The sequence below is a fragment of the Lepidochelys kempii genome, chromosome 4 (assembly GCF_965140285.1).
Source record: "Lepidochelys kempii isolate rLepKem1 chromosome 4, rLepKem1.hap1, whole genome shotgun sequence".
Classification (NCBI taxonomy): domain Eukaryota; kingdom Metazoa; phylum Chordata; order Testudines; family Cheloniidae; genus Lepidochelys; species Lepidochelys kempii.
Genome location: NC_136383.1, coordinates 88,213,890 through 88,241,009, shown reverse-complemented (window position 1 = coordinate 88,241,009; position 27,120 = coordinate 88,213,890). Strand labels below are relative to the sequence as shown.

Here is a 27,120-nt window from a genome sequence, read left to right as displayed (position 1 = left end):
TCTTGGGAGACAGGCCAGTCCTTGCCTACAGACAGCCCCCCAACCTGAAGCAAATACTCACCAGCAACCACACACCACACAACAGAACCACTAACCCAGGAACCTATCCTTGCAACAAAGCCCGTTGCCAACTGTGTCCACATATCTATTCAGGGGACACCATCATAGGGCCTAATCCCAACAGCCACACTATCAGAGGGTCGTTCACCTGCACATCTACCAATGTGATATATGCCATTATGTGCCAGCAATGCCCCTCTGCCATGGACATTGGTCAAACTGGACAGTCTCTACGTAAAAGAATAAATGGACACAAATCAGACGTCAAGAATTATAACATTCAAAAACCAGTCGGAGAACACTTCAATCTCTTTGGTCACTCGATTACAGACCTAAAAGTTGCAATTCTTCAACAAAAAAACTTCAAACACAGACTCCAATGAGAGACTGCTGAATTGGAATTAATTTGCAAACTGGATGCAATTAACTTGGGCTTGAATAAAGACTGGGAGTGGATGGGTCATGACACAAAGTAAAACTATTTCCCCATGTTTATTCCCCCCCTTAACCCCACACTGTTCCTCAGACGTTCTTGTCAACTGCTGGAAATGGCCCACCTTGATTATCGCTACAAAAGGTTCCCCCTCCCCCCCCGCTCTCCTGCTGGTAATAGCTCCCCTTAACTGATCACTCTCATTACAGTGTGTATGGTAACACCCATTGTTTCATGTCCTCTATGTATATATATCTCCCCACTGTATTTTCCACTGAATGCATCTGATGAAGTGAGCTGTAGCTCACGAAAGTTTATGCTCAAATAAATTGGTTAGTCTCTAAGGTGCCACAAGTACTCCTTTTCTTTTTGCGAATACAGACTAACACAGCTGCTACTCTGAAACCTGTCAGCATGACGCTAGTGATTCTACAGTCTGTGCAGGAAAAATTATAGCAGAGGTTATAATTTCAACTCCTTATTTTTTATATAAAATGTTTTTAGGATGAAAATTTTCATAAACTCAGTAGAAGGATATTCCTAGAAATTTTGAAGGGAACTAAGTTAGCATTTAACTTAAAGACAGAAAAACAATTAGGTGAGGTATTCCTTTCGCACTCAAAACGTTTGTATTTTTTCCTCTCTGGTAACTAAACTGTCTTTGAATGTGAAATTAAACTAATATGGGGTTGCACCAGCTATTCCATAGTTCAGGTTGCCACTGAATTTCCATGGTAAGCCTGATATTGCCATTCTCCACTCTAATATCCATAAAGGAATAGTATGCTAAAATCTGATAGTGTGTGTCTTGGACCGAGGTACAATATTTCTACCACATTTGAAGTGAATCGGACAATGGAAGAGTCCAAGTTGCCCTCACCAATCTTATTTCAGGTCCTTGTTCGCGTTGCACATGAGAATAGATTTATGTCATCCCACCTACCCTCCCAGTATGGCCCAGAGCTCTCCCCTTACTACTCTTCTTCCTGTCATATGGATACTCCAACTCTATACATTTTCACAATATAAATTAAAGACCTCCTCATATCTTCTCCCAACATTAACTGAAGGTTGTACTGTGTCATTAAAGAACACAGTGTCACAAGGGCAAAGTTAAAATTGGTATAGCAAGATATAAGGGTCCCTCAGCCCACCTATAGAATGAGAGCATGGGTAGAGAGGTAAAAGTGTTGTTCATGCCTTAAAAGAGACTCTCATAATGTTTTTGTGTTAAAATATGTAACCCTGTGCATTAACTCATTCTAGAGGTTGTTGTTTTGTTTTTGTGGCAATAGAATTAAGAGTCTGAAGTTAGAAAAACTGGGAATTTAAAAAAATGATTATATGACTAATATACTGCTGAAGCTGCATGCAAATTCTATGCAATCTTTTACAGGCACTTTGTCCAGTCTGTTGCAGATCCTACCAGAGACAGTTATATTTTGTGGTTTGTGTGAGAAATTATCAGATTGTAAATTTTCTTTTAACCTTGCCCCTCATGAATGATACATTATAGAAGATGTACACAGTATATTGTTTTATGAGTTACAAACACAAGATATATCCACCTAGAAGCATATCCCTTGATACTGCTTCAACTGTTTCAGTCAATTAACAAAACAGTGTACGAAGGATGACGCTGTAGTTTTACAATGTAGATTTTTAAGTTAAAGTCCACATGTATTGACAATTAGACCATCATAAGAATAAGTCTCGAGGTACTTATCAAAGCTTAGCACAAAATGTTTATGTGTCATAGTCTCATCATGTATCACTGTAGCTGGACCTTTTGTGCAATGACAGAAGTAATGGATTATTTAACTATTCACTGCCAGTAACTTGGAAGAATTTCAGTCATATCTCAGCTCTTCATGAATGAGAGACTTGCAGAGCTATGAGAATATGATTCAGTTTCCACTGGAGGTAGGACAAGAAATAATGGGCTTAATCTGCAGCAAGGGAGACTCAAGTTAGATATAAGGAAAAATTTTCTAACTCTCACTCTCAGGGTAGTTAAACTCTGGATTAAGCTTCCAGAGAGGGAAGGTTGTGGAAGCTTCCAGGGGAGGTTGTGGAATCCCCTGTCACTGGAGGTTTTTAAGAACAGGCTGGACAAACACCTGTCAGGGATGTTTTAGGTTTATGTGGCCCTGCCTCAGTGCAGGGGGCTGGACTTAATGACCTCTTGAGGTCCCTTCCAGCCCTATATTTTTATGATTCTATGAGAATTTATGCAACCAATGCTAAATATGAATGAGGTTTATTGACCACAAAGAGATGCTCACTCACAGTACAGACCAAACTGCAATCACCTCATCAAAGGTGATAGGAGTTGTATACAAAAGTCTGAGGCAGAATTTGGACTAAGGATGTAAGGGTTTAACCAGTTAACTGATAAGCTTGATGCTTATCAGTTTCTGTTTATGGTTAAACTCTGCCCAGGGTCCCGGCTGCCGCCCCGCTTGCCCAGGATTCCTCTGGGCTGCCAGCCCCACGCCCGAGGTCCTGGCTGCTGCCCTGCATCCCAGTGCACCTGGGTCCGTCCCAGATGGGGTCCCGGCTGCCGGGGTCTGGCCTGGCTATCAGCTCCATGTCTGGGGTCCCGGCTGCCACCCTGCTGCCGCCCGGCATCCCAGCACGCCCGGGGTCCCTCTGGGCTGCCAGCCCCTGGCTGGGGTCCGTCCCGGCTGCCGGGACCCTGGGCATGCTGGTATGTTGGGCAGCGGCAGGGCCCCAGATGCGGGGGCAGCAGCAGGGATCTCTGGGCGTGGCAACAGCAGCGGAGCCCCACCTAAAACATAACACCCCTCTATACCCCTCCACACTCCTAGTTTCCCAGGTAAACGTTTAACCGTTACACGGTTACTGTTTTTATATGTTATTTATATCCCTAATTTGGACATAATTTTTCATTGTATTACTGTGATCCTATCAGATCTAATTAGCTATACATGCTTGCGTTGAGTCTGTCTTTGAAGGGACAAAATCCAAATCCTAGGTGTTGCAGGTGTGAGTGATTCTGTATCACATTTCCCCCTGAATTAGTACTGATGCTAGAGGACTCTGAGCTGCTGAAGATGCTTTCTGATTAGACGTAAAGCCAAAGTCCTGAACACTTATGGTTAAAGTTTCTATGGTATTCTTTGCAAACAAGGGGGTTTTAATTCTGAAGTACTGAACAAATTCCAAATCAGGTAATTCCCTTGCAGTTTTAATGGGATATGGACTTCTTCGCTTCTTATCCTGAACTGTTGTGTAGAGTTGCAAAGTACTGTTAAATAACTTCTGCTTTCAACCCCACATGATAATCTGCTTTTCCGTTATGTGTAATGTGAACCTTGTGCCCCTTGCCTATCTGAAACTGGGGTTGTGGGGCTATAAAGTGATTTGAGATCCTTATGTGAAAAATGATAGAAGTGCATTATTTACTTTGTGTTTCGTGGCAATTTTCAAGTTAAAAACCTATGTCCCTCTGTACATTATAAGGATTGTAGTAACCCAATTTTCAGAGCAACTCTACAGAGAAGTTGTGCAATATGTCTTTCACATGCAACTTACTTAACACTATTTTATAACAGCACAGACTAATTCGTTTTAAAAGAAGTGGCAGAAGTAGTACATGCTGCACTTAAAACTGTGCCAAAAGGTCAGTGGCTGTAGATCAGTGGAAAAGGATCCAGAGTTGATCAGATACTGCTGTTTTTAACCACTCTGTGTTGTTTAGTTTTACATTTCACCATTTAACAATTGTATTTAAGTTTAGTTGTTCAAACTTTCACCTTGCTTCTGAGGAAACCTTCACCAAGAGAGTGTTAGAGAAGTGATACTCAAGCCTTGTCGTACTCCCAAATTTCACTTACAATACCAGCTTAGCTGGATGTTTTACTTAAGTGTCCAGCATAAAAGCTCTTAGCTGTCCCTGTCATGAAGCCAGCTGATGATACACAAACATCATACACTTCAATATGCAATCAACTTTGCTTTTGTTGCATCCTACATTACATCTCTCTCTTGTCTGCTTGGTTGCAAACTCTTTGGGGCAGGGACTTTGTCTTCATATTTGCAGGTAAAGCAGCTACTACACTGATAGTGCTGCATAAAGAACAAGAAAAGGAGTACTTGTGGCACCTTAGAGACTAACCAATTTATTAGAGCATAAGCTTTCGTGAGCTTCATCTGATGAAGTGAGCTGTAGCTCACGAAAGCTTATGCTCTAATAAATTGGTTAGTCTCTAAGGTGCCACAAGTACTCCTTTTCTTTTTGCGAATACAGACTAACATGGCTGTTACTCTGAAACCTGTCATAAAGAACAAGGTTAATAATGACAGATTTAATGACAGTGGTAACCGTATTAGTCTGTATCTGCAAAAACAATGAGGAGTTCTTGTGGCACCTTAGAGACTAACACATTTATTTGGGCATAAGCTTTCTTGGGCTAAAACCCACTTCATTAGATGCATGGAGTGAAAAATACAGTAAGGAGTATACATATTACAGCACATGAAAAGATGGGAGTTGCCTTACCAAGGGGGTGGGGGTTGGGGTCAGTGTTAGGAAGGCCAATTCAATTAAGGTGGAAGTAGCCTATTCTCAACAGTTGACAAGAAGGGGTGAATATCAACAGAGGGAAAATTACTTTTGTTTATAATATTTCACTTGCCATTATGACTCAGAGTTAACCCACCGGTGAGATGAAGGGGGCAGTTCTCCGTTCTTAGGGTGATGATGGTGTCAGGCTCAGTGGTATCCAGTATACTCCAGTATCACCTGCCAAAGGGCTTCTAGTCAGCAAAAGGGCTAGAAAGTTAATTTTTAACATATAAATTCTGCAAAAAGGCAATGGTGCTGCTGACAAGTGCCCTGGGGGCCTGGCTCGGGCCTGGTGATCCTGTTGCCCTAGTTTAGTTCCCCCTCCCCACGCCGGACTCAGGACCTCTCCCGCTGCCTCCCACAGTCCCAGATCAGCCGTGCCACCCTTCCCCTTCATTCCCCTCTCCCCCACGGTGACCCAAGAGGAGCCACGCCCCCTGCCGCCTGCCTGGGCTCCTATTTGCTCGCTCCATCGCCCTCCCCACTTCCTTGCCGAGCCAGCGAGGACAGCAGTGATTGGGCGGTTGCTCCGGCCCGCCGAGAGGCGTCGCCCTGTTCAGCGAGAGCCTCCCTCAGTAGTCTGCGGTGTTTCCGGGCCGCCCTCGTCACGTGACAGGAAGAGGAAGCCGCCGCGGTTCCCTGTTGCGCGGCAGCGGCCGGGTCTTTGCGAGCGGCGGCGGCGTTAAATGGGCCGGAGGCGGAGCCGCTGCGCCCTAAGGAGGAGACACGCCCCTGTCTTTGCGCACGCTTGCCCGGGCCCCGCGGTAAGGGGGAGTTGGCCCCGGTAACCCCGCTCCGCGCAGAGACCGGGCAGCACCGCCCCCTGCGGCTGTAGCTCCGAACAGCCCCCGCCCCGTGTGTCAGTGCCCGGTCCCCGCCGCGGCGGCGCCGCGCCCGTCTCTCTGGTCTGGGGGGCGGCCCCGGTGTAGTGACCGCGCCAGGGCTCCGCTCTCCCTGACCGCCAGGCGCCCGGCCACCAGCGGCGTTTCGTCCCCCGCGACCCGTGCAGTCACGGCGGTGACGGGCACTGATCCCGGCCGCGCCCCGCGAGCAGAGGCCGGCGCTGCCTGCGGGCGCGTCGCGGCTGTAACAGGTGTCCCCTGACACCGCGCGGGGGTTGAGGCCGCGGTCCCCGCCGGGCCAGTCTGACAGCGCTCTGCGCAGTCCGCCTCGCACCCTCCCACACCAACAAGGGAAAACGATGTAAGGAAATGGTGGTAAAGCCAGCGGGGCCCGGGGCTCGCAGCCTACCTGACGTGGTTCTGTCTGTCTTAAGTGGACCGGATTTACTGTTGTCCGTGTTTCTGTGAGTGGATTTCCCAGTTAACGGGAGGCAGGACGTTACTACTCGTGTTGCAGTCTCGGGAGGGGACTCGGTCTGCGCTGGGATAGGGCAGTGCCAGCTACAGGACATTCGCTGTGGGAGTTCAGCATATGTCGTTGTCATGGCAGGGCATAAGTTAAAAGCCAGGCTGTTAATTATACGTTGCATACACTCTTTTGCATATATCGCAGAAGAGATTCCTTGTTCCTTGGAAGGCATTCCAGTTCAATAGGCTATTTGTAACTTTCTCAGGGCAGGGTCTGTTTCTTCTAGTGTGTGCATACTGGCAGGGCTCAGTAAATAGACTTGCCTGGCACACTCTCTGCTTATTGAAGGTTTTCCTTGTAGTTTTTGTTGTTGTGATATCGAAGTGCTTCGCAGGTAAATTAGATCTGTGAGGTGATTACATGAAGACAAGTAGGATGTCATCTGCTCTTCCCCTTTTCGTCATAGGGAGGCTCTGAATGGAAACTGGCTTTTTCAGACTCTGGATTGGTCTCAGTTTCAGAAGAATCTTATGAGAGGAGATTAAAAAAGCTTGGCTTGTTTAATGTAGCAAAATGAAGGCTGAGTGGGGATATGACTGTTCTGTCTAAATAGATCTGGGGAGATATCAGGTAGGAGAAGAGCTATTTAAGCTAAGGGACCATGATGGAGCAAGGACATATAGGTATAACCTGGCCATGGATAAATTTAGTTTGGAAAGTAGAATAAAGTTTCTAACCATTAGAGGAGTGAGGTTCTGGAACAGCCTCCCAATAGGAGTAATGGGGGCAAACAGCCTAACTAGTTTTATGATGGAGCTTGATAAATTTATGAATGGGAGTATATGATGGGGTTGCCTGTGATAGCAGAGAACTGGATTCAATGCCTCGGGAGTCCTATATTCCTAGCTCCTCTCAAAGCTTGTTACTGAGCCAAAAAAGCTTTATCTACAGTTCTCTCATACTTCATTTTAGGCTTTGTCAGATGCACTGTCTCAGAAAAGCACGTCTGTCTTGTTGGTATATATATGGAGATGAGATCTCTGATGTAGCTGGGTCCTCCTGGCCCACTGACGTCTTTGAAGATTGGGACCAAGGCCTTGAACTGGTACTAGAGGGTGGACTGTAAAGCCTGTGGAAAGATTGGTGCACAGAGTTGATGTGCTCACCACTCGCCTATCTGACTGAAGAGAAAGAGGCTATGACATTCTGCACAAGTTGGAGAGTCTGTTACTTCCACTTCTAGCCCCAGATACAGAGTGGCATTAATAATTTACTTCTGGGGGAATTCTGCTCCAAAAAAATTAAAAAATCTGCATATTTTATTTGTAATAATAACACAATATAATCGTGCTGATGTCAGTTATTTTGGTTATTTATATTACTGTCCAATGGATGGAGAATGGGAGTGGGGAGCATTGGAGGAAATCCCCAAACCTCCTTTGTCTAATAGTAATGTAGCTATTACTAATAGTCTAATAGTAATTTGACCCTTTATTTCTAGTTATTAGTCAACAAATATATGCAATCATATGCTCAGTGTTACTTACATCTTAGGCAACTGAAGAGCAAGTGAGGGCTGAGGAATCAAACTCACAATTTAAATTGGCTACTGACCATCTCCAGAAAAGTCAGTAGCAAACAGTTCATGGAGCATATTTTGGTAGGAAATGCTTTCAGTCCAAAAATTTAGTCTAATCACTAAAATACCATAAGCATTTATAAGCCATACTGTCCTTTAAAATAAGACTCCTTTACCCCATTCTGGCAATGTAAAGGAGCCTTAAAACTTTTACACCTGTTTTATACCCCTGCGGGATTCACAAAGATAACAGGAACAGTTCACTAAGAATAAGTCACTAAATAGACAGGCTGCTACATTCTGCTCTGCCTGAGAGGACCAAGACTGCCCCATGCCTACCTCCTCAAAAACAACCCAAAGCCTTGCCCCTCCATGCCGAGTGTGTGTAAGAGGGACAGTGTGTCTTTCTCTGTCACACACATGACTGCCCAACCTCCCTGGCGGTGATTTATGTCTCTACTGGCTTCTCCAGGCACCCAAACTGATCTGCCTGTGCTGCTGGGGAGGGGCACATGACCACTCTTAAGGCTTCCCAATCAGAAGTCATTTTTCTGCAGGGAAGTAAAGAAATCTGCAGGGGATGTGAATTCTGCACACATGCAGTGATGCAGAATTCCCCCAGGAGTAATCATTCTGGAGGTGATTAAACATGTGGATTCTTGTAGTCAAATCCTTGTCCAGAAGGAAAGGCTCCCATTTCTTAGCTTGATGAATGTAGATTATTTTGCCACTGGGAATCTAGATTTAGTGAAGAGTCTAGCAGGACTCAAGATTTTGCACCACTTGAAGTAAAGAAAGCAGGGGCAGGGCCAGGGCCACACTCTGTTATTCCTTCAAAGCAGTTCCCCTCTTCTGATCAGTGTTACTTTGGTTTTGTTTGAGTTGAGTTTGTCATCTTTCTTTTATTCAGGAGCATGTGTAGGCATCCTTCTGGTAGCATTGGTTGCGTCTGAGGAAAACGACAATGTAGAGCTGGATTTAATCTGGGTTGTGTTAGCAGTGGAGTCTATAGCATCTTGCTAGACATTGATGTGATCTCACATACATATTGGAGGAGAGAAGAAGGGCAGCTCCTAAGAAGACTTTTTAGGCAAGATGATTATGGAAGAGAAACAGTTGCTGATTGGTACACTACATGCCATTAATGGTTACTAATTACCATTAGTAATGGTACACTACATGCCATTAGAGAGGAATGATTATTATTGACCCCTATGAGTCCGAGTCATGGACGAGGACCCCATTGTGCTAGGTGCTGTGCAAACACAGTACAAAAAGACAATCCTTGGCCCAAGGAGCTTACAGTCTAAATACAAGATGAGACAACATATGGATGTAGACAGATGGAGTACAAGGAGACAATATTGGTCATAAGCGGTGGTTACAACACACAAGCACCCTGTTGTCAAGGGTTGTTGGGGTTTTTTTTTGTAGGCATCACAGCAAGGGAGAGTTCTGAGGAGGGATTTGAAGGAAGATAATGGGGTAGCTTTGTGAATGTTTATGGTGAGCTCTTCCTAAGCATGACGGGGAGTTATGCGAGAAAGCACAAAGGTGCTTATTTGAAAACTTAACAAATGAGTTATGGAGGCCAGCTGGCATCATGGGCCAATTGGAGGTGAGCATTGATAGCAAATGAAAGACAGACAGGGTGAAGATTGACTGTGAAGGGGCTTGAAAGTAGAAATGAGCCATTTGTTGGGTATGCTAGAGGAGGGGGAGCCAGGGGTGGGATGTAAAGAGGAGTAACGTTGTCGACATTGCGGTGCTGCATTGTCTCCTTTAGCTATGTTGGATTAACCACACTTCATAGTGAACTACATCAAAAATTACAGAGAGGTCAAGTAGAATGAATATCGTATCTTTACTCTGCTGTCTACAGTGGCTTCCCATTGAATACTGAGTCAGGTTCCAGGCAATCAATCTTCAAGGCATATAATGGCTGGTTCACAGCTCCTCTCCTCAGGCACAACAGTTAGTTTTTCAAATTCTCTCTAAATGCAGGAATTTGTTTTTAGGTGTTTCACAAAGTATCTGATGGGATATTTTATTCTTGAAGGGGAACTCACATCTTGCAGTACCATGAAGATATCCAGCATTTAATTGACCTCTATAAACATCATATAATATCAAGGTGCACTGCATAAATGTGGTAGAGTGCAGGCTGAATTTTGGAGTGAAGGCAGTGGCTGGGACTATAATGAAGATTACCTTCAGTTTGGCATTAGGCACTAACTTAAACTCTCGCTGAGGTCCAAAAGCAACATCCTGTTTGATATGAGACGTCTGGTTGGACCGGTTCAAAGACTCCGATGAGCTATTTGAAAGAATATCTATCTATTCTGGGATCATTTGAATTCTGGGTCAAAGCCCATAACAAGCACTGGAAGTAAAAATACTGTTTTTCTTTTAATACACTACTCAATTGTCTAGTGGCATCACCAACAAAAGCAATATGCTGGTCTCCTTGAACATTCAACAATAAATGCTATTAGTATTTGTGTGGTTTTAAAATAAAGAAATTAATGAGAAGCAAACTTGTTTTCAGCAGTAAGATGTTTAATAGTACAGAATGGCTACATATATATTATATAAAGGTTTTTATCATAATTCTTCTTCCACTCACCCATATGCTCCCTCACGGTAATGTGAGTTGAACCATTAAAAATTGTTTCAAATGGGTATATCTCTGGTTTCTCTGGTCACTGGGAAACTAAAGTCCTTTCCTTGGTCAGGAGAATTAGACAGAAAAGTAAAATGTCTATTCTTTGAGTAGGTATCCTTGTGGATCCTTATCTAAGTGTGCATGCATCTCATGTGTGCAAAATGGGAATTTTTGAAAAGGGATGTACCTTGAGCCAGGCCTGCACTGTGTATGCCCTCATGCCCCATCATCTGAGATCGTACAGGGCAGAGTGGCTGAAACCCTCCCTCAGTTCCATGTACCACCTGTGGCAGCAAGATGGAACAAGCAGTGACCACCCACTAACCCTTAACAGAATTCTCTCTCTTACAGTTAGCTGGTGTTAATTACCAACAACTTCCCTTTTTAATTTTATTTTATTCCCCCCTCAAAAAAAATTTTTTTTAAATCTGTTTTTGCCTTGTTCTTTCCGCCAGTGCTTCAAGCCTAAAATGGAGATTCAAAGCCCATGGACTTCAAAGTATGCCCATCCTGAACAAACTCGGTCTGCTTACATGTTGTCTTAGCTGCCGCTGTTTTTGTCTTGGTGACAGCTGGGTATCACACCCACTGCTCAGTGTGCCGTTCTCTTTGGACCAGGAGAAGAAAATCCAGGGGTACTCGGTTGAAGTTGTCCCTTTTCGAACAATCGATAAAACAAACGTAATTCCTTAAAGGGAATTGATGTCCTACAAAGACATTGATCACTTTTTAAATACAAGGAATTTGGTCCCAAAAGGACGTGAATAAACATATAAACCTTCTAGAATTATGAGCAATCAAACTTGCATAGCATTCCTACCTGTTCCAAAGAATTTCACCATGTAGGGTTTCAGACTATGTAATACATTACAGATGTGTTAAAAATCAAGGAGTTGCCTATTGATTACTCCTTTGCCAGGAGGCAATCAAGTTATGAATGTGGTACTGACAAAATGGGATAACCCTTAGCTGCTCTGCATCTTCCAGGTGTCAGCAACTATCAAGCAGACTTTCTAAGTAGACAATCTGTTACCAACCATATGTGGTCTCTGAAGAGCTCCACTATCATATCAAGTATTTCACCAGTGGGGGAAGTCCCATTATATACCTGTTTGCCACAAAAGAGAACACGCACTGTCTAGGCTTGTCCAAGGGAGGCATGAGCCCAGGATCCTTCTTTGTACCATGGCATCAAGGTCTTGTATGGATTTCTGCCGTTTGCCCTGATACCCAGGCCAGTATGGCAAATCAGAGAGGATGCAGCCATGCTGATCCTGATAGCTCCATATTGGTTAAGATAATTCTGTTTACCGGATCTCTATTTAGTCTCTAATAGCACCTCCAGACTAGTATCTCAAACCCAAGGTCAGATACTTCACCCGGAACCAAAATTGTTGCATCTGACAGACTGGATGTTGGCTGGTTGAATGCTACTGACAGTTTGCTACAAGTTCAAGAAATCCTACTGAAAAGCAGGAAGCTCTCCATGAGGAAAACTTATTTCTCTAAATAGAAAAGATTTTCAGTTTGGGCAGCTAAGTGCAACCTTGACACATTGAAGGTCTCTATATCTATAATCCTTGATTATATTCTGCATTTAATTCCATTAAGGTATACCTTGCAGTGCATTTGGCGTGCCTACCCCACACATAGCTGATTCAAACATAGTTTTCTCTCCATTGTATCCAGGTTTTTAAAGGGGTTACTTTATTTTCCTTACAAACTCATGGAGCCCCCTCTTTGAGCCTCTCTCAATTCTTTACACCATTTTATTCTCTAGAAGGCTCAGCAAACTAACAAGCTGTCATCACTAACCCTCACACAATGTTTCACAGAGATAAGGTGGTGTTGAGACCTCATCCCAAATCTGACACAATTTTAGGAATAATCTATTAATCTCTTTTTTTCTTTCCAAAATCTCATTCTTCTCCATGGAAAAAAAAAAAAGTCCACACTTTGGAAGTTTCAAGGGACTTGTTATGTTTTGATAGAACAAAGCCCTTTAGACAGACATTCTGCTGCCATAAGTAGCATTTCAAAAGGGCAGGCCATTTTTTCCAAGAGAATACCTAAATGTATTATGCAGTGTATTTCAATCATGTGTTTGTAGGGAGAGGTGTACCAGCAATCAAAGATCACAGGCTTTAGAAATATTCCCCATATCTGAGATCAGCAGGACTATGTGGAGTAATCCCCTTTTGTTAAATCCTATGCCCTTGACCTGGCTGTAAGATAAGATGCCAAATGTGGTAGGGGTATATTTACAGTCACTGTTTAGTAGTAGTTAGGAATCTCTTCAATCTCACCTTTCAAATGGGGCACTGTTTATTACTTTCAAGATAAATACTCAAAGAGAGAATGGTTACTTGCCTTTTATAATGGCTACTGTTCTTTGAGATCTTTTCATTCATATGGATCTAATGAGTCATCCTCCATCCCCACTTTTTTTGGCACCCACTGTACCTGGGATTCTGAATTAGTGAGGGAACTGAGGGACAGTTGAGGCAGCTCTGCCTTTAAGCCCTTGGTAGGTGGGGGCACAGGGACATGCATAGTGCAGACATGGCTCAGTGGGCAGCACTGTTCAAAGATTCTGATGAGGCACTTGCACACACACAGGGGATCCACATAGATGACAACCTCTTGAAGAACCACAGTTACTATCAAGAAAATAACTGCTGTTCTCAGTATTTAACCAGTTCATAAATGTGCTTGAACGTTATCTTGTACTCGGAATGACTTTTTTAAACCTGTTTTTCAGCTGGGAGAAAATGACTGCAATCAAGCATGCCTTACAGAGGGATATTTTCACTCCAAATGATGAACGTTTATTGAGCATTGTGAATGTGTGCAAAGCAGGCAAAAAGAAGAGAAACTGCTTTTTGTGTGCCACAGGTATGCATGTTGATTGAGAGAGACAGCAAAGTATTTCTTTTCATTGTCTTTGAGTATTTTTCACTTTAAGTATAAAGTAAAATGAATAGTTATATTTAATTTCTTTAAGTGGCAACTGCTTTTCATGCTCAGCCTGTTCCTTTCCTGTATAGAGAACATGTACATCCATTTATTATAAATGGATGGAATCAGTTAGGGTTTAGTGTGAAAATAAATTAGTCATGTTTTCATAACAAAAAAAGCTTTAGTATTAAAGCCCTGCTGGACCCTGCTCCAGGCATCTTCTTAGAAGGAGAGCTTGTCAAGCCAGCAAGTGACCTGAGGGTTTAGGATTTAATTCCCTAAATCCCTAGTTTAGAGGCAGGTAAGAATAGCATTACTGGCTGGGAATGATTTAAGTTCAGCATAGCTGTTTAGGCTCAACACCTTTAATAATGCTGGTTACTTTCAAAGGGAAGGGAGAGGGGCTGGGGTGTACTGATTAGAAGCTGGGGCAGGGAGCTCCGGGGAAATGTGAGTGCTATCTTGTTGTGCTTTATACTTTTGGTCCTTTGTATCTGAGTTTAGTTGCAGGCCTTCCAAGTAGTAGAAGCTTCTGGCAAATTAGTGTCAATTTGGCCTAACCCAGAACCCTTGCAAACAAAAACCAAACCAACCCCACCATATAATAACCCTAACCAGAGAGGGCAATTTTATATTCAAACCTGATTCTTCAGTGATTTATTTATTTTTTAACTGTTCCACCCCAATCCTGCGATAATGTAACCGTGGATACTGATTGGGCTACCTATGTTGTAAGCTCTTTAGGGCAGGGACTATCTTTTTGGTCTGTGTTTGTAGAGCACATAGTGCAATGAGGTCCTGGTCCATAACTGGGGCTCATAGGTGCTATGATAATACAAATTAATAATTAATAATAATATATTATGTCAGGCCCATATTTGTGGGGGGGTTAATTTTGGTTGTGTCAGTCCTTGGTTCTGTTTTACATTATAGATGCAGCTTTGCTCTTTAAACTCATCACTTTATTTTAGGGCTACTATAAGAAAACAAATGCCTACATCGCACTGTAGCTGATTTTAGAAGTTATGCAGTGAGACATGCCTGTGTCTGAAGGGATCCCTTTACAACACATAGAGACTTTAAGCTAACTGTCTGAAGGGGAAAATCTGTTCAGAATCACAGATGCAAATGTAGACAAGAAGTTGACATTACTACTGGTTAAAATAGCCCCTACTCTTTGCTGAAAGTAATTCTGTACTTAACAGTGACAACAGAACGTCCAGTGCAAGTAAATGTGGTCAAGGTGAAGAAATCTGATAAGGGCGATTTCTACAAAAGACAGACAGCATGGGCACTTCGAGATCTTGCTGTTGTTGATGCCAAAGATGCTGTTAAAGTATGTATTTATTCACGCTTGTGTGACCTGTGTTTAGAATGTGTCTCTCTAACTATATAGAGACTTTAAAAGTTTTTCATTCAGAGCTCTGTCGAGTCCAAGTTAACTTCTTAACTGTGAGCTACACAAAGTTTAGATTCTAACGTCACATGAGGGTTGGGAACTGGGACGGCAGCCATCTGTCCATTTTGCGTGTGCCCTAATCTGCCTTGCCCAAATCTGAACTCCAGTGAGGGGGAGCTAAGCCTGAGGAGCCAGAAGAGCCATGTGATAGTATTCTCAATATCTATTCTACATAGTCTGTCAGAGACATCTCAGGTAGATAGAGCTTGGCTTGTGTGCAAGAACTTGTGAGAGAATACTACTTGTTTTCCCCAGTTTGAGTGCTGTATAAAATCTTTACTCCTCCAAATTCAGGTCCCCTTGAAATGGACTACCTTTGTAGAATGAAAGCATTACTGCTGATATATAATTCATGCTAGATTTTAAGTAATGCTTGTACCAGAAGGCACTTTGAAACCGTGGTGATGAGCAATATATAAGAACCTAGATAGAGCTGTCTAAAACAAATGTACATGGTAATAAGATACATTTTTGTAAACCATCCCCAAGAAATGAGAACATTAACCCATCTGTTGAAAAGTATATGGCCCTGAGGTATTTTGCCTCTTCATAAATCCTAGATTATGCATGCCCACAACAGTAACTTGGTTTTGGCCCTGGAAAATCATCTCTGTTCTGTAGAAGGTAACTTTTCCTTCTTTTTGTTAAGTATTTCATACCTCAGAACTTGGTGTGTAACGGGAGATGGGAGTGGTGGGGACAAAACGCAGGGCAGGTCTACATTAGAGCACTACATTGGCACAGCTGAACCGCTGTGGTGCGTCTGGTGAAGATGCGCTCTGCTGACAGGACAGCGCTCTTCCGTTGGCATAATTACTCCACCTCTGCAAAAGGCGGAAGCTATGTTGATGGGAGAATGCCTCCTGCCAACGTAGTGCCGGTGTGGACAGCGCTTAAGTCAACGTAACTTCCGTCGCTCAAGGGTTGTCTTTTTTCACACCCCTGAGCGACGTAAATTACATCGACTGAAGTGGTAGTGTAGACCAGCCCACACGTTACTCGTTCTTTCTTCCCTTTAATGTTCTGCCTATTGGCATTATATATGAATAATCAAAAAAGTTATTTAGGTTTACCGGCTTGTAGAAGATTTCCATCAAGAGTAGGGTGAATACACTTAACTTTATTACTCCTGTAATATATGTTTAACACACACGTTGGTTGTAACTTTTAAGAAGAGTACAATTAAAAAGAAAATCTACATTTAATTTAGGGAAATAACTTCCTTATGGGTCAGGGTTCCTCTAAAAGTATTGTTTCTATCAAGGCTTTACTTTCAGAGCAAGTGACTTTACTCCGTGGAAGCTAATATGTCTCTGAAGTGTGTGCGTTCTCTATGTATGTCCTATTTTTAAGCTATTTATAAATAGCTTATAAAAACTATGGTTGCAAAGTCAAGCACTCAAAAGTTAAGAAAAGCCAGAATTAACATTGCCTGTGCACCTTTAATTTAATTCAGCTCCCTTGTGAGAATGCATTATTACAATAGTTTTAATTACAGGATCACACACTATTTTTTTCACAGGACCCTTGCCTTTCACATCGCACATCATCTATAATGCACACCACCCATAAAATTGTGTATGCGTGCACACTTTTTATAATGTATCATTAATCATCACACTTAGCAGCTGATACTGACGAGGCAACTGAGATTCTTTTATAGTGCTTTGTGGGAAATAGTCCTAATGAAGATTTCATTTCCCATCATGTCCAGTTTCATGTGCCAATTGCTTGTAGGAGAAACATTAGCAGCAATACAAGTAATGTGTCGCAGTAAATGCTAGTCTAATTTGCAAGAATGTATAGCGTTAAGAGGATGTGAAACTTTCACTGGAGGAAAGGTAGGTATTCTAAAGTGCTTAGACTATGGAGTTTAAATCAGGCTATGTTCAGTACAGTTGATGCTGGATATATAAGTGGCTAATGAAAGGAAGCTTTTAATCCAGTGTAATCAAGGCAGCGTTCTCATTGGTGGGTGCAACAAGATAAATGTAATAATAAAATTGAAATTGTTTACTTTTTGTAAGTGACTTATTACATCAAAAACTAAAACCCTATCTTGCAATATTTTATAAATGCAGCTCATTGGTTCTCTATCCACCAGTGCTCAAATCCTACAGTGATGGGAGCAACTACAAAGCTCTAAAATGCAGAAAAAGTCCATAGTTCTGCTCAAGATGCAGTAACAGATGCGTTCCGATTGTATTGGGGCAAAGATCAACTGTATGCCTTCCTGTTGGTTCCATTGCTGCTTCTGGTGGTCAGAAAGATAAGACAGGACAAGGCGTAGGTCATTTTGGTTGCACCATGTTGGGCAAATAGTACTGGTAAATGAATCTCCAAGATCTGTCACAGGAGTCTTCATATCCTGTGAGAATGTCACCAGATCTAGTTCAAGAAAATGGTTTTGTTCTTCATGCAAATCTGTAATCTCTTTACCTCAAGGTTTGAATTATGCTTTTCCCACCATACAGTATATTTTAGAATGTATATATATTGGAATATTTACCTGAAGTCCCTGAGCCTCTCCATGATCAAAGTACACTTGTATGTCTGCTATCTCAGCACAACACCCACTAATTGACAGCAGTAAAGCTTCCATCTGTCCCACCATCAGACCACTTTTTTAAAAACTAGAAACTGTAATTCCACTATTTGAAAAACCAATTGAGCCTGATGAGTTTTCTCTTGTCTTTTGCAGGAAAATCCTGAATTTGACTTGCATTTCGACAAAGTGTACAAATGGGTTGCCAGCAGCACAGCAGAAAAGAACACTTTCATTTCATGTATCTGGAAACTGAACCAGAGATATCTTAGAAAGAAAATTGACTTCATAAATGTTAGTGCCCAGCTTTTGGAAGGTAACATTCAATAATGGTGTTTATTTTAAAACAAACAAAACTTACCATTTTACACCATCGTGGTAAAAGATATTCACTAAAGTGTATAAAAAGCAAATGCAAGGTCTGGTTTTGGAATACTAACTAATTCAATTGGTCGACTTAAATACTAGGAACTATATCTCTCCACATTTACTACACTATTGGTAAAGGTAGCTTCAAATGAACAAGTATGTATTGTGGGGAAAGCAGGTTCACTATTCTAACAAATAGAACAAGACATTTTCTACAAATGAAACAGTCTGTATGCTGGAGACACAGAATAATTTGTGAATATTGAAATATTCACTAACTCCCTAAAACAATAAAGATAATGTATAAGGTTTTACATAGTAAATCTAAGAGGAGGAGAACTTTGTGCAGTTGTATAAATCTTACTATGTTATACAAATGTGTGTAAACTTCATTTTTTGCATTTGTTTAGGATTATTCCAGGGTAATCTAATACTCTTTTTTTATATAAATCTTGGAATACCTTTGTAGGATTTAATTGCATGTAGTGACTAATCCATTTTATTTGAGCAGTCTTTGATGTAACAGGGTAAACTTATTCTGTATCATCATAATATAAGTAAAACTGTAAAAGGCTAAAACATTTAGATGGCTAGAATCTGGTATAAATTGCAGTGAAATGATGGCACTTCATGGATTGATTTAATCAGAAATGGCAAAAGTCATATGCTCGTATTAAACAATTAAAAGGACTTGTGTAGATATGCTTGAGTTCAAGCCATTAGACTCAAGTGGTATTTACAGGTGAAAAACTCCTTGGGAACCTACTTTTTTAATGTTGAACTCAAATTTTTCAAAACTTGTGATGTTGTAACATTCAACCTTGTTGCCATTTAAAAAAACACACACAATGTTCATACTCTGCCCAGCTAATAATCTTTGCTTCCTTTCCTCTGCTTTTTTCACACCTTTTTATTCTCCAGAACTACCTAAAGTTGCAGAAGGTGCGTAACACCTTTTCCTTTATTCTTTTGTGTAATGATTTTTTTGGTAATTAAGTTGCTTTTGTTCTCTTGAAATAATTCATTGAATATCTTTTCAAATTGCTAGAGAAAGCAAGTTTCAGGTGTGTGATAGAAGGTGTATGGGACTATATTAATGTCTTGTATGCTTTTTTGATCACTGTCTTCAAACTGTTTCCATAAGCTTACTACTGTGACAGCAAAAGAACACTGAAACCTGTGGCAGATTTCAGCTAATATTTGTTTGGATTATTTTAATCAATGTCTTTAGGTGTAATCCTCATTTCCTTCATTGTTTCCTGTTCCTGTGGGGAAATTTCTGTTGAGCATCAATTTTACTCTTACTCAGTGAATTCAGTTTCTATTTATAGAACAATTTTTTCTTCTGTGAATTACTCTTAGCATATTTTAGAGGCAGAGGGAAAGATTTACAAAAATGAGTGCCTAAGGTTTGGCTCCTAAATACTAAATAAGTGGCTTGATTTTTGGGTGGTGGAAGGGCAGTGTTAAGAACCCAGCATCTTTCACCAACTTCAGTGGAATTTGTTGGGTGCTTAGTACCCTGGAAAATCAGGCCACTTATTTAGGTGTTTAACTTCAGGCATTTTGTAAAAGAAAACCTTGCTCATAAAGTATTCTCAAACTCAGGATTAATGCAGCGCTAATTAATCTGCATATCAAGTTAGAATTTGGGTGTCATAATTTTTCTATCGGCATTTCTACAAATTTCCAATCATTATTGCTACCAAGAGTGACAAATGTTAGCACTTTCAATTTAAAGTAATTACCAATAAACAGCACTGCCAACCGCATGCATTCAAAAATCATTACTCAGGCTCCAAAACTATGAGATTTGCTTAAAAATCATGAAATTAATGAAAAATATTTGGACGCATCTGTGCATTTTCTCCCTGCTCATTCAAAAAGATCAGCCAATTAGGGCTCATTTGGTTTTGTGTTAGCGGCTACCATTTTGGAATTAGTAAACTGCCTTTGTGGGCTCCACTGGATTTAACTCAGTGAGATGTGTTGCGGAAAATTGTTTACATCTACCTGTGAGCTGAACCTTGGCACCTAATGGCTGGAAAGGCCAGTGTGGGAGGTTTGAGACCTATTATTCAGGATTGTGAAAGTAGGATGTGGCCCTGCCAAAGAAACAATCTCTTGACATTAACTATCTTGCCAATTGCTACCCTTTATCTAACTTTCCGTCGTGGGTAATAGAGTAAGTCCCCTTGCTTCTTGAACTCATAAGTGGCCTCCAATTCTACTAATTTGTTTTAGTATAAAGGTGGAGATATCATCTGTAGTTGGTGATCTTCTCCTAGCAGTCTACATAGGTAATATCCTGGCTGAGTCTGCTAACTGTATGAGCAGTCTTCAGTAGCAGTGACCATGAGGCTTTCTTGGCTTGCTTGTGGAATTGGGTAGGAATGAACTGGGAATGTCTTGTGATGTGTTACTGAAATTCTCCAAACTTTCTTGGTGTGAAGGTTTAACTTTGGCTGTTATACCCTACAAAAGATTTTGAAGTAAATATAGGGCTTAGCCCACATGCATGCTTGTTTGTTTTTGTATTGTATTGTATTGTGTGTGTTTCCTTTCCTCTATTTGATGCGGCCTTGTCTTTAAGTCTAATCTAATTACTTTTGTTTAAAGGAGGTTGAATTATCTATCTCCATTTAAAATGGTAGCACTTTTTTCTGTATTTTTTTATTACAAAAATGAGTTCATTGTGGCTTTCCCCCCCTTCCCCTTATAAGAATCTGTTCCAAGTGGAGAAAATCAGAGTGTAACAGGAGGAGATGAAGAAGCTGTGGATGAGTATCAAGAATTAAATGCAAGAGAGGAACAGGACATTGAAATAATGATGGAAGGTTGTGAATATGCCATTTCTAACGCTGAAGCCTTTGCAGAAAAGTTATCCAGAGAGCTGCAGGTGTTAGATGGGGTAAGGATTTCTTGTTTTTTTTTTTGTTTTTTTTTTAAGTGTTATAATGAATTGGCATACCTTGTTAAATTCAGTTTAGTGCATTTTTGCCCACGACAGTATAATTTAACTAGTAACTGAAAGCTGGAGCTATTGCACAGGTGTAATTCATAAAAAATGTGGTGGTGGTTTTTTTTGTTTTTAAAATAGGCCAAAAATGGCTGAGAACTTAAATTGTATGGTATGAGACCACGAATCCCAGTGGTAATTGAACCTGTTCATATTCTAAACAAAAAGAGCTCTCAACAATTCTTGTAGCTGCTTCCATCTCATCATGTTGATTCAACAGACATTCTTGGCTTCAGAGTGACACACAGAGACACAATCGTGGAATCTTAATATATGGACTTCTGCTTTGTGCATTTATTACATTTTATATTTGTCTGAACATGTACAGTGCATTTTAAAGTAGAGGCTAAAGAAAGAGTATCTTGCATATTACAGTTAACTGGATACATATATTGCTATCTTTGTACAGAAGAATTGCATGTTCACTAGTACCTAAATTAAAGAACTTTAAAGCCATTTCCAGGCCTTCTAAAATGAGCCGAATGGACATCAGGTGAAGAATAGAGAAGGAAAAAGAAGGCATTCTAGAAGAGGTTTTCTTCTTCCAAAAAACAAATGAAGGAAAGTTGTGATCCATAAATATATGTTTAGTAAACCAACTATGAAATATGTAAATCGACTAATAAAAAGATAAGCAAATTGTGATGAGTCCACTCTATACAATGAGAACACTATAAAATAAATTGAGACAATAACAGAGGTGTTAACTTTTAAAAGAATATTCCACTCACCTTAGGATAGGGTGACAAGCAGTGTCAGCTAGGAGATTTGGATTAATGCAACAGTATTGCAGAATTGGACTGACTGATCTTAGACAGTAACTTATTTAAAAAAAACAAAACAAACTGCCAGTGCTTTGTCACACAGTGAACTTAATGAAAGTGGGGCTGACTCGGTGATTCCAAAATGCAGAACAGACAGCTTTTAACTATCTAAACTATATTTTTGCCTTACGCTTGCAAGTTGTTTTTTCCTGGATGGGGTTGATTTATGTAGAAACATGGTTGTATTACCAATTAAACAGTTTCCCTAACTCCAGCTTTCCATAGGGCAAAACCATAAAATATTAATCACAGGGACCAAAGTGTTAAAACTATTCTGTGACTATAGCCTTTGCATGCAGACTAATATTAGAATACTGAGAAAACTAGAACAAAACTTTATTCTTACTGATTTTTCATAAGAAGAGGATTCCACACTCTGCCATGGCCTAAGGAACCTACTCTGTGGTCAGTAATACTTAAAATCTTAATATTTTAACATAATTGAAATTGAGAGAGCCAGAACAACCTAACATTTTGGGAGGTACAGTATTTGATAGTCATGAGGGTGCCAAGTAAAAAAACGTATAAAATTGTTATTCACAAACTATTTGCTCTGCAGGCAAACATCCAGTCAATCATGGCCTCTGAGAAACAAGTGAACATCCTGATGACGCTGCTGGATGAGGCTCTGAAGGAAGTAGATCAAATTGAGCTGAAGCTGAGCAGTTATGAGGAAATGCTACAGAGTGTAAAAGAGCAAATGGATCAGATCTCAGAAAGCAACCACCTAATTCATCTCAGCAACACGAATAATGTGAAGCTGCTGTCGGAGATAGAATTCCTAGTTGTAAGCATGTTAATTATGGCCTGAAATCTGAAACCTTTTGTATTGGGAAGTAACTATTTATTTTTAGAAGTGTCTTATAATAGCTGTCTTCTTCTAATAGAATAGCATGAAACTAAACTCTGAGCCAGTGCTTTGCTTATATACTGTACTTGTATGTTATCTTTTAGAATCATATGGATTTGGCAAAAGGTCACATAAAGGCCCTCCAGGAGGGGGATCTGGCGTCTTCTCGAGGCATTGAAGCCTGCACTAATGCAGCTGATGCCCTTTTGCAGTGTATGAATGTAGCTCTTCGACCAGGTAACGCTTTTATTAAATAAAATAAGGGAAAATGTAATACTCTCATTGTTACAGTAGTACCTCTCCTTTCAGGTTTTTGGATAGTTTTTCCACACATAGGGAATCTTGCTCTGTAGCTTCTTCCACTCCTAACAAAAAACCATAAGTCTTAAAATATTTTCTGTTGTGATTTTTAGGACATGATATGCTTTATGCAGTCAAACAGCAAAAACAGCGGTTCAGTGACCTACGTGAACAGTTTGCAAGGAGACTTGCCAGTCATCTGAACAATGTGTTCGTTCAGCAGGTAACTTACTTGGCTTCTTTAATCTGGATGTTTGCAGCTAGATGGCCTTTTTGAAAACTTTGAAAACAAACCATTATAAAGTTTGATGTGATTAACTGAAATCCAAGTACATTTTCTGATCCACATAATAACTTACCTGACTTTGACACATTTATTTACAATAGTCTAATTGTGTAGAATACTACATTCAAGTAGAGAGATTTCTAATGGTTTCTAACAACTAGACCCCACAGAAATGACCATCTATACATTGTTGCACAAAATGATCTATATTAAATTTGACATGTACCTTAAGGTTCAGTTTTGTGATATAACCATAGTCATTTATTTTAGCCTTAAAGTTCGATAGCTAAAACAACAAAGAGCAATAGTCAGAGCCAGACTGAGTATTAAAAGATGGACCCTTCCCTACCACAGAAGGGCCCATCTCCACTACAGATATAATTGCATCAAGGAAATTGTATTATGACTATTTGCAAATCTATGGTTATGCCACTGTTCCAGTTCTTCATGTAGCTTGGTTACAAAACATGGCTGAATTTCAGTCTATGCAACAAATTGGAATTATGATATAAGCATGGATTTGGACATAAGGTAAATAGGCTGCCTGATATGATTGTATTTGTAGCAGGGATGAGTCCTACACAATTTAGTAGGACTTTGATCTAGATATTTCTTGTAGTGGAGCAAGTGGCATACTCCCAGTTCTGTAGTTGAATTGTTCTAAAATCGTAAGTGAAGTAACTTTTTAAAATCTTACAATATGGGTGGAGGAGGTTTGAACTGAGGACTTTTAGAAGGTGTTGGATTAAAGTGTTTACAGGGCTGGTTTCAAGCAGAGGAGACTAAAAAAACTCTTGCTTCTGCAATTCTGTGGGGTTTTTTTTGTATGGACCTTGCAGCAAGTAGAATTGTCTTGCTGTGGTTTTGATAGTTGTTTTAAATTATTTCAAATTCATATTGTGCTGAACTTGTTTTCTGTGTGGGGTTGTGGGATTTTCTAGCACCTTTCAATTTTCAACTTTTTTTTTTTTTTTTTTGTAATTATTCCTGTATTTTATCTCCAATTAGTTTGCTCAGACCCTTCTTCAGCTCTATAACAGGTCCTACTATCTTTCGGTTTCTGTGAGTACATCAGGTTTGATTCAAGCTTCTCTAATTTTATTTTGTTTTTAAAAGCTTGCTAAATCTAACTAGTAGTTGCAGCTTTGGCTTCATAAATAGGAAACTTGCCTTTACTGATTGCAGGGTATAAGGGCTCCTCCTCCAATGTTCGTATCCGCACTCAAGCTTTGTGTGTCTGTTAGTGGACAGACAACATTCACATGGCCTCTGAGGCATAACTAAGGTAGTGAAGTGACAAGTTGCATGAAGAAAACTATTATTACATTTGCCACAAAATGAAAATGTTTGTGCATAACCAATACAAACAGCACCAAACAAAAAAAGCTGGCTGAGATGCTAACTAGTAGTTTTTCTAGGTATTGCAGAAAATGAAGTTTTTCCAAATAGAGTAATGCAGGATAATCCCATGTGCACATGACATTGCATTTGGCAGTGCAGGTCCTCCCTATAATGGCAAGTATTTCTCTACTCTGTAAAATAATAACTTGCTGGATCTGCTTAGGAATTGTCATTGTTAGCTTCTGCTCTTTCTAATTTTTTTATCCTCCCTTACATTTAAAAAAAACCCCAAATCTGTGGCATCCCACTTCTTCATCTATCAATGTGTCTAAATGAACAGGTAGAGACAATAGTGTTCAAGTCCTATGTAAATGGTTCTTATTAGAGAAGCTGGAATGTTGGATTTGCTGGACAGTGCAGTAAGAGGATGGTTGTGCATTTAAAGGCAGATTTATTGAGAACTTGCTTTTCTAATTTTATGCTCCTGATAGTGCTTTTTTATAAAAGTTTAGAGAGAGTTAGCTCTACTTACTACACGTAATATATTGGTTGCGTTCATCTGATCTATCACTTAGCTAAACCATACTGTTGTTTTTATACTGGAGGAAACTTCAGAGGGAGGACATATAAATAAACAGTAAACTTACTCAGCCAGTCATATATTCTGTGTTACCTTTGCAAACATTTCTAATCTTTATGCCTGGATAAGTGCTGACACAAGTCCAGTTTCTTCTTTTGCTTAATCCTTCAGTGACCACATTGTGAGGGTGCAAATTCAAAACCCATTCAGCAGATCTGAGTGATTTCGCTACAGGTTCAAGTAGGAAAAGCTGATGGACTGGGAAGGAATATGCCCTTGTTTAAATTCTCATCTTCCAATGTAGCAGGAACAACAACAAATTATACTTTAAATTTAGCATGTTGGACAGTGGCCCATCTGTTGTGTCAAAGGTATTGGTTTATAAGATGGCACACTGTCTTACTGGGCAGTTGGATGAATTCAGTGCAGAGGTTGCCCATTTAAATGTATATGAAAAACGTCTCTAACTGGCGCATTTTCTCTTGTCTTTAACATCTTGTTGAGAGTTGCACTTTTTGTTTAGAATTACTTGCGTGATTTATTTGAATTCCTCATGTAAGCACTTTTCTTGTTTCATTAAGAAGCGGTCCTAAACCAGAAAAGGCAATGTGAAAACATGAAGCAGTTCAGTCTTCTGCTCATATATACAATCAATTTATATTGTCAGCTGGATTTATTTAGACATGATAAAGAGAGAATAAACTCCAATGGATTTATCTAAGCTTAGATATCTTAACCTTGAAACTATAATGCAGCTTGTTTCATTTTAAAAACAGAGTTTAGGTACCAGTGCATTCACATATATTTTTATTTTAAAAGATTAATACAAGAAATTCTAGAAATCTGTTGACATTTTAAACAGAAAAATGCAACTCCAGATTAGAGCTCATTGCATTTGGAAAAAAAAAGTCTGCAGTTACTATTGCTAACATTCAGCAGTTGATATAGTTAAACATTTACTTGTCTGTGTTCTAATCTTATCTTGTTTTCTAAACTTGTATTTTATTAAATAAAATACATCTGTAACTTTAGGATGTTATCAGGTTCTATTAGTAAGGAAAACATAAATCAGCTGGGCTTTCTTCTTTTGGAACAGTGGACAGCAAACTTGATAAAAGCTTGCAGTGCAACGTGATTAAAAAAACTGTGTAATTTTGTGCTGTGTATGTATCTAGGTGGTAGTACACTGAACCAGAGGTGGTACTCCTTTTTATGTGGCATTTTTGGAGGAAAAACACATACTAGTTCTGGGCACCTAGATACTAGAATTTAAACAAATTGGATGTCATTTGGAGCAGAGCAACAGAAAATATGAAGATGGAGGGATTGACTTGGAAGGAGAAATAAGGAGAACGAAGTTAACTTTGATAGACCATGGCTAAAGGGTGAACACGATCAACTGTAACTATGTGAAGAATGCTAATACCAAGCAGAGAGGGAAATTCTTTGATCTGGTACAAGAGGGGCATGAATCGGAATTATGGGATGAAATAAGCAAAGGAAATTTTGGCTGAATATCTGAGAATGTCCTAACAATAACATCAAGTAAATTGTACAGTAGTCTCGCAAGAGATGTGATGGAAGCTCCAACAGTTGAGTCTGGACTAAACAAAAACAACTGAAATATATATTGTAGGAAACAAGGCTGCATAGTAGGAGGATGAAATAGATGACTAAGAGGTTTTCTGCATTGAATTTCTATGAAAACCCTACCTTAAAAAGGGTGGGGGGCATCAAAGAGCAATTAAGAATATTTTGCTATTACTGAACTAATATACAACCTTTTAACAGTGTTAACTACCTAACAAATGGGAAGATAATTGCTGCTGTTGATATAATATATTACTTACTCTTGTTTGTTTAAGCCCAGCTGATCCCTGGTTTTTTAATTGTTTTGTTTTAAATAAATATGCAACAGTAAAGACAAACAATACTTAATATGACTACAAA

General features: G+C 40.1%; 1 protein-coding gene and 1 long non-coding RNA gene across 11 annotated transcripts in view; one reads left to right on the top strand and one right to left on the bottom strand.

Moving 5' to 3' along the window:
• Positions 1-5,669: 5,669 nt before the first annotated feature.
• Positions 5,670-27,120, top strand: part of EXOC1 (exocyst complex component 1) — a 56,781-nt gene continuing 35,330 nt past the window's right edge. For 2 of the 8 annotated variants that reach the window (XM_073341987.2, XM_073341985.2), the window contains exons 1-10: positions 5,671-5,848; positions 13,401-13,534; positions 14,803-14,933; positions 17,758-17,917; positions 18,892-18,912; positions 20,694-20,881; positions 22,373-22,600; positions 22,768-22,900; positions 23,077-23,186; positions 24,258-24,311. In XM_073341987.2, the coding sequence (XP_073198088.1) occupies positions 13,411-13,534; positions 14,803-14,933; positions 17,758-17,917; positions 18,892-18,912; positions 20,694-20,881; positions 22,373-22,600; positions 22,768-22,900; positions 23,077-23,186; positions 24,258-24,311 (1,149 nt within the window). In that variant the 5' untranslated portion in view covers positions 5,671-5,848; positions 13,401-13,410. Of the gene's footprint in view, positions 5,849-13,400; positions 13,535-14,802; positions 14,934-17,757; positions 17,918-18,891; positions 18,913-20,693; positions 20,882-22,372; positions 22,601-22,767; positions 22,901-23,076; positions 23,187-24,257; positions 24,312-27,120 lie in introns of all 8 variants that reach the window. The other 6 variants (XM_073341990.1, XM_073341988.1, XM_073341991.1 and 3 more) reach the window with 4 other exon arrangements.
• LOC140910613 (uncharacterized) overlaps positions 21,212-27,120 on the bottom strand; it is a 46,655-nt gene continuing 40,746 nt past the window's right edge. For 2 of the 3 annotated variants that reach the window (XR_012158669.2, XR_012158668.2), the window contains exon 5: positions 21,213-25,759. This is a non-coding gene — a long non-coding RNA (uncharacterized LOC140910613). Of the gene's footprint in view, positions 25,760-27,120 lie in introns of all 3 variants that reach the window. The other variant, XR_012158671.2, reaches the window with a different exon arrangement.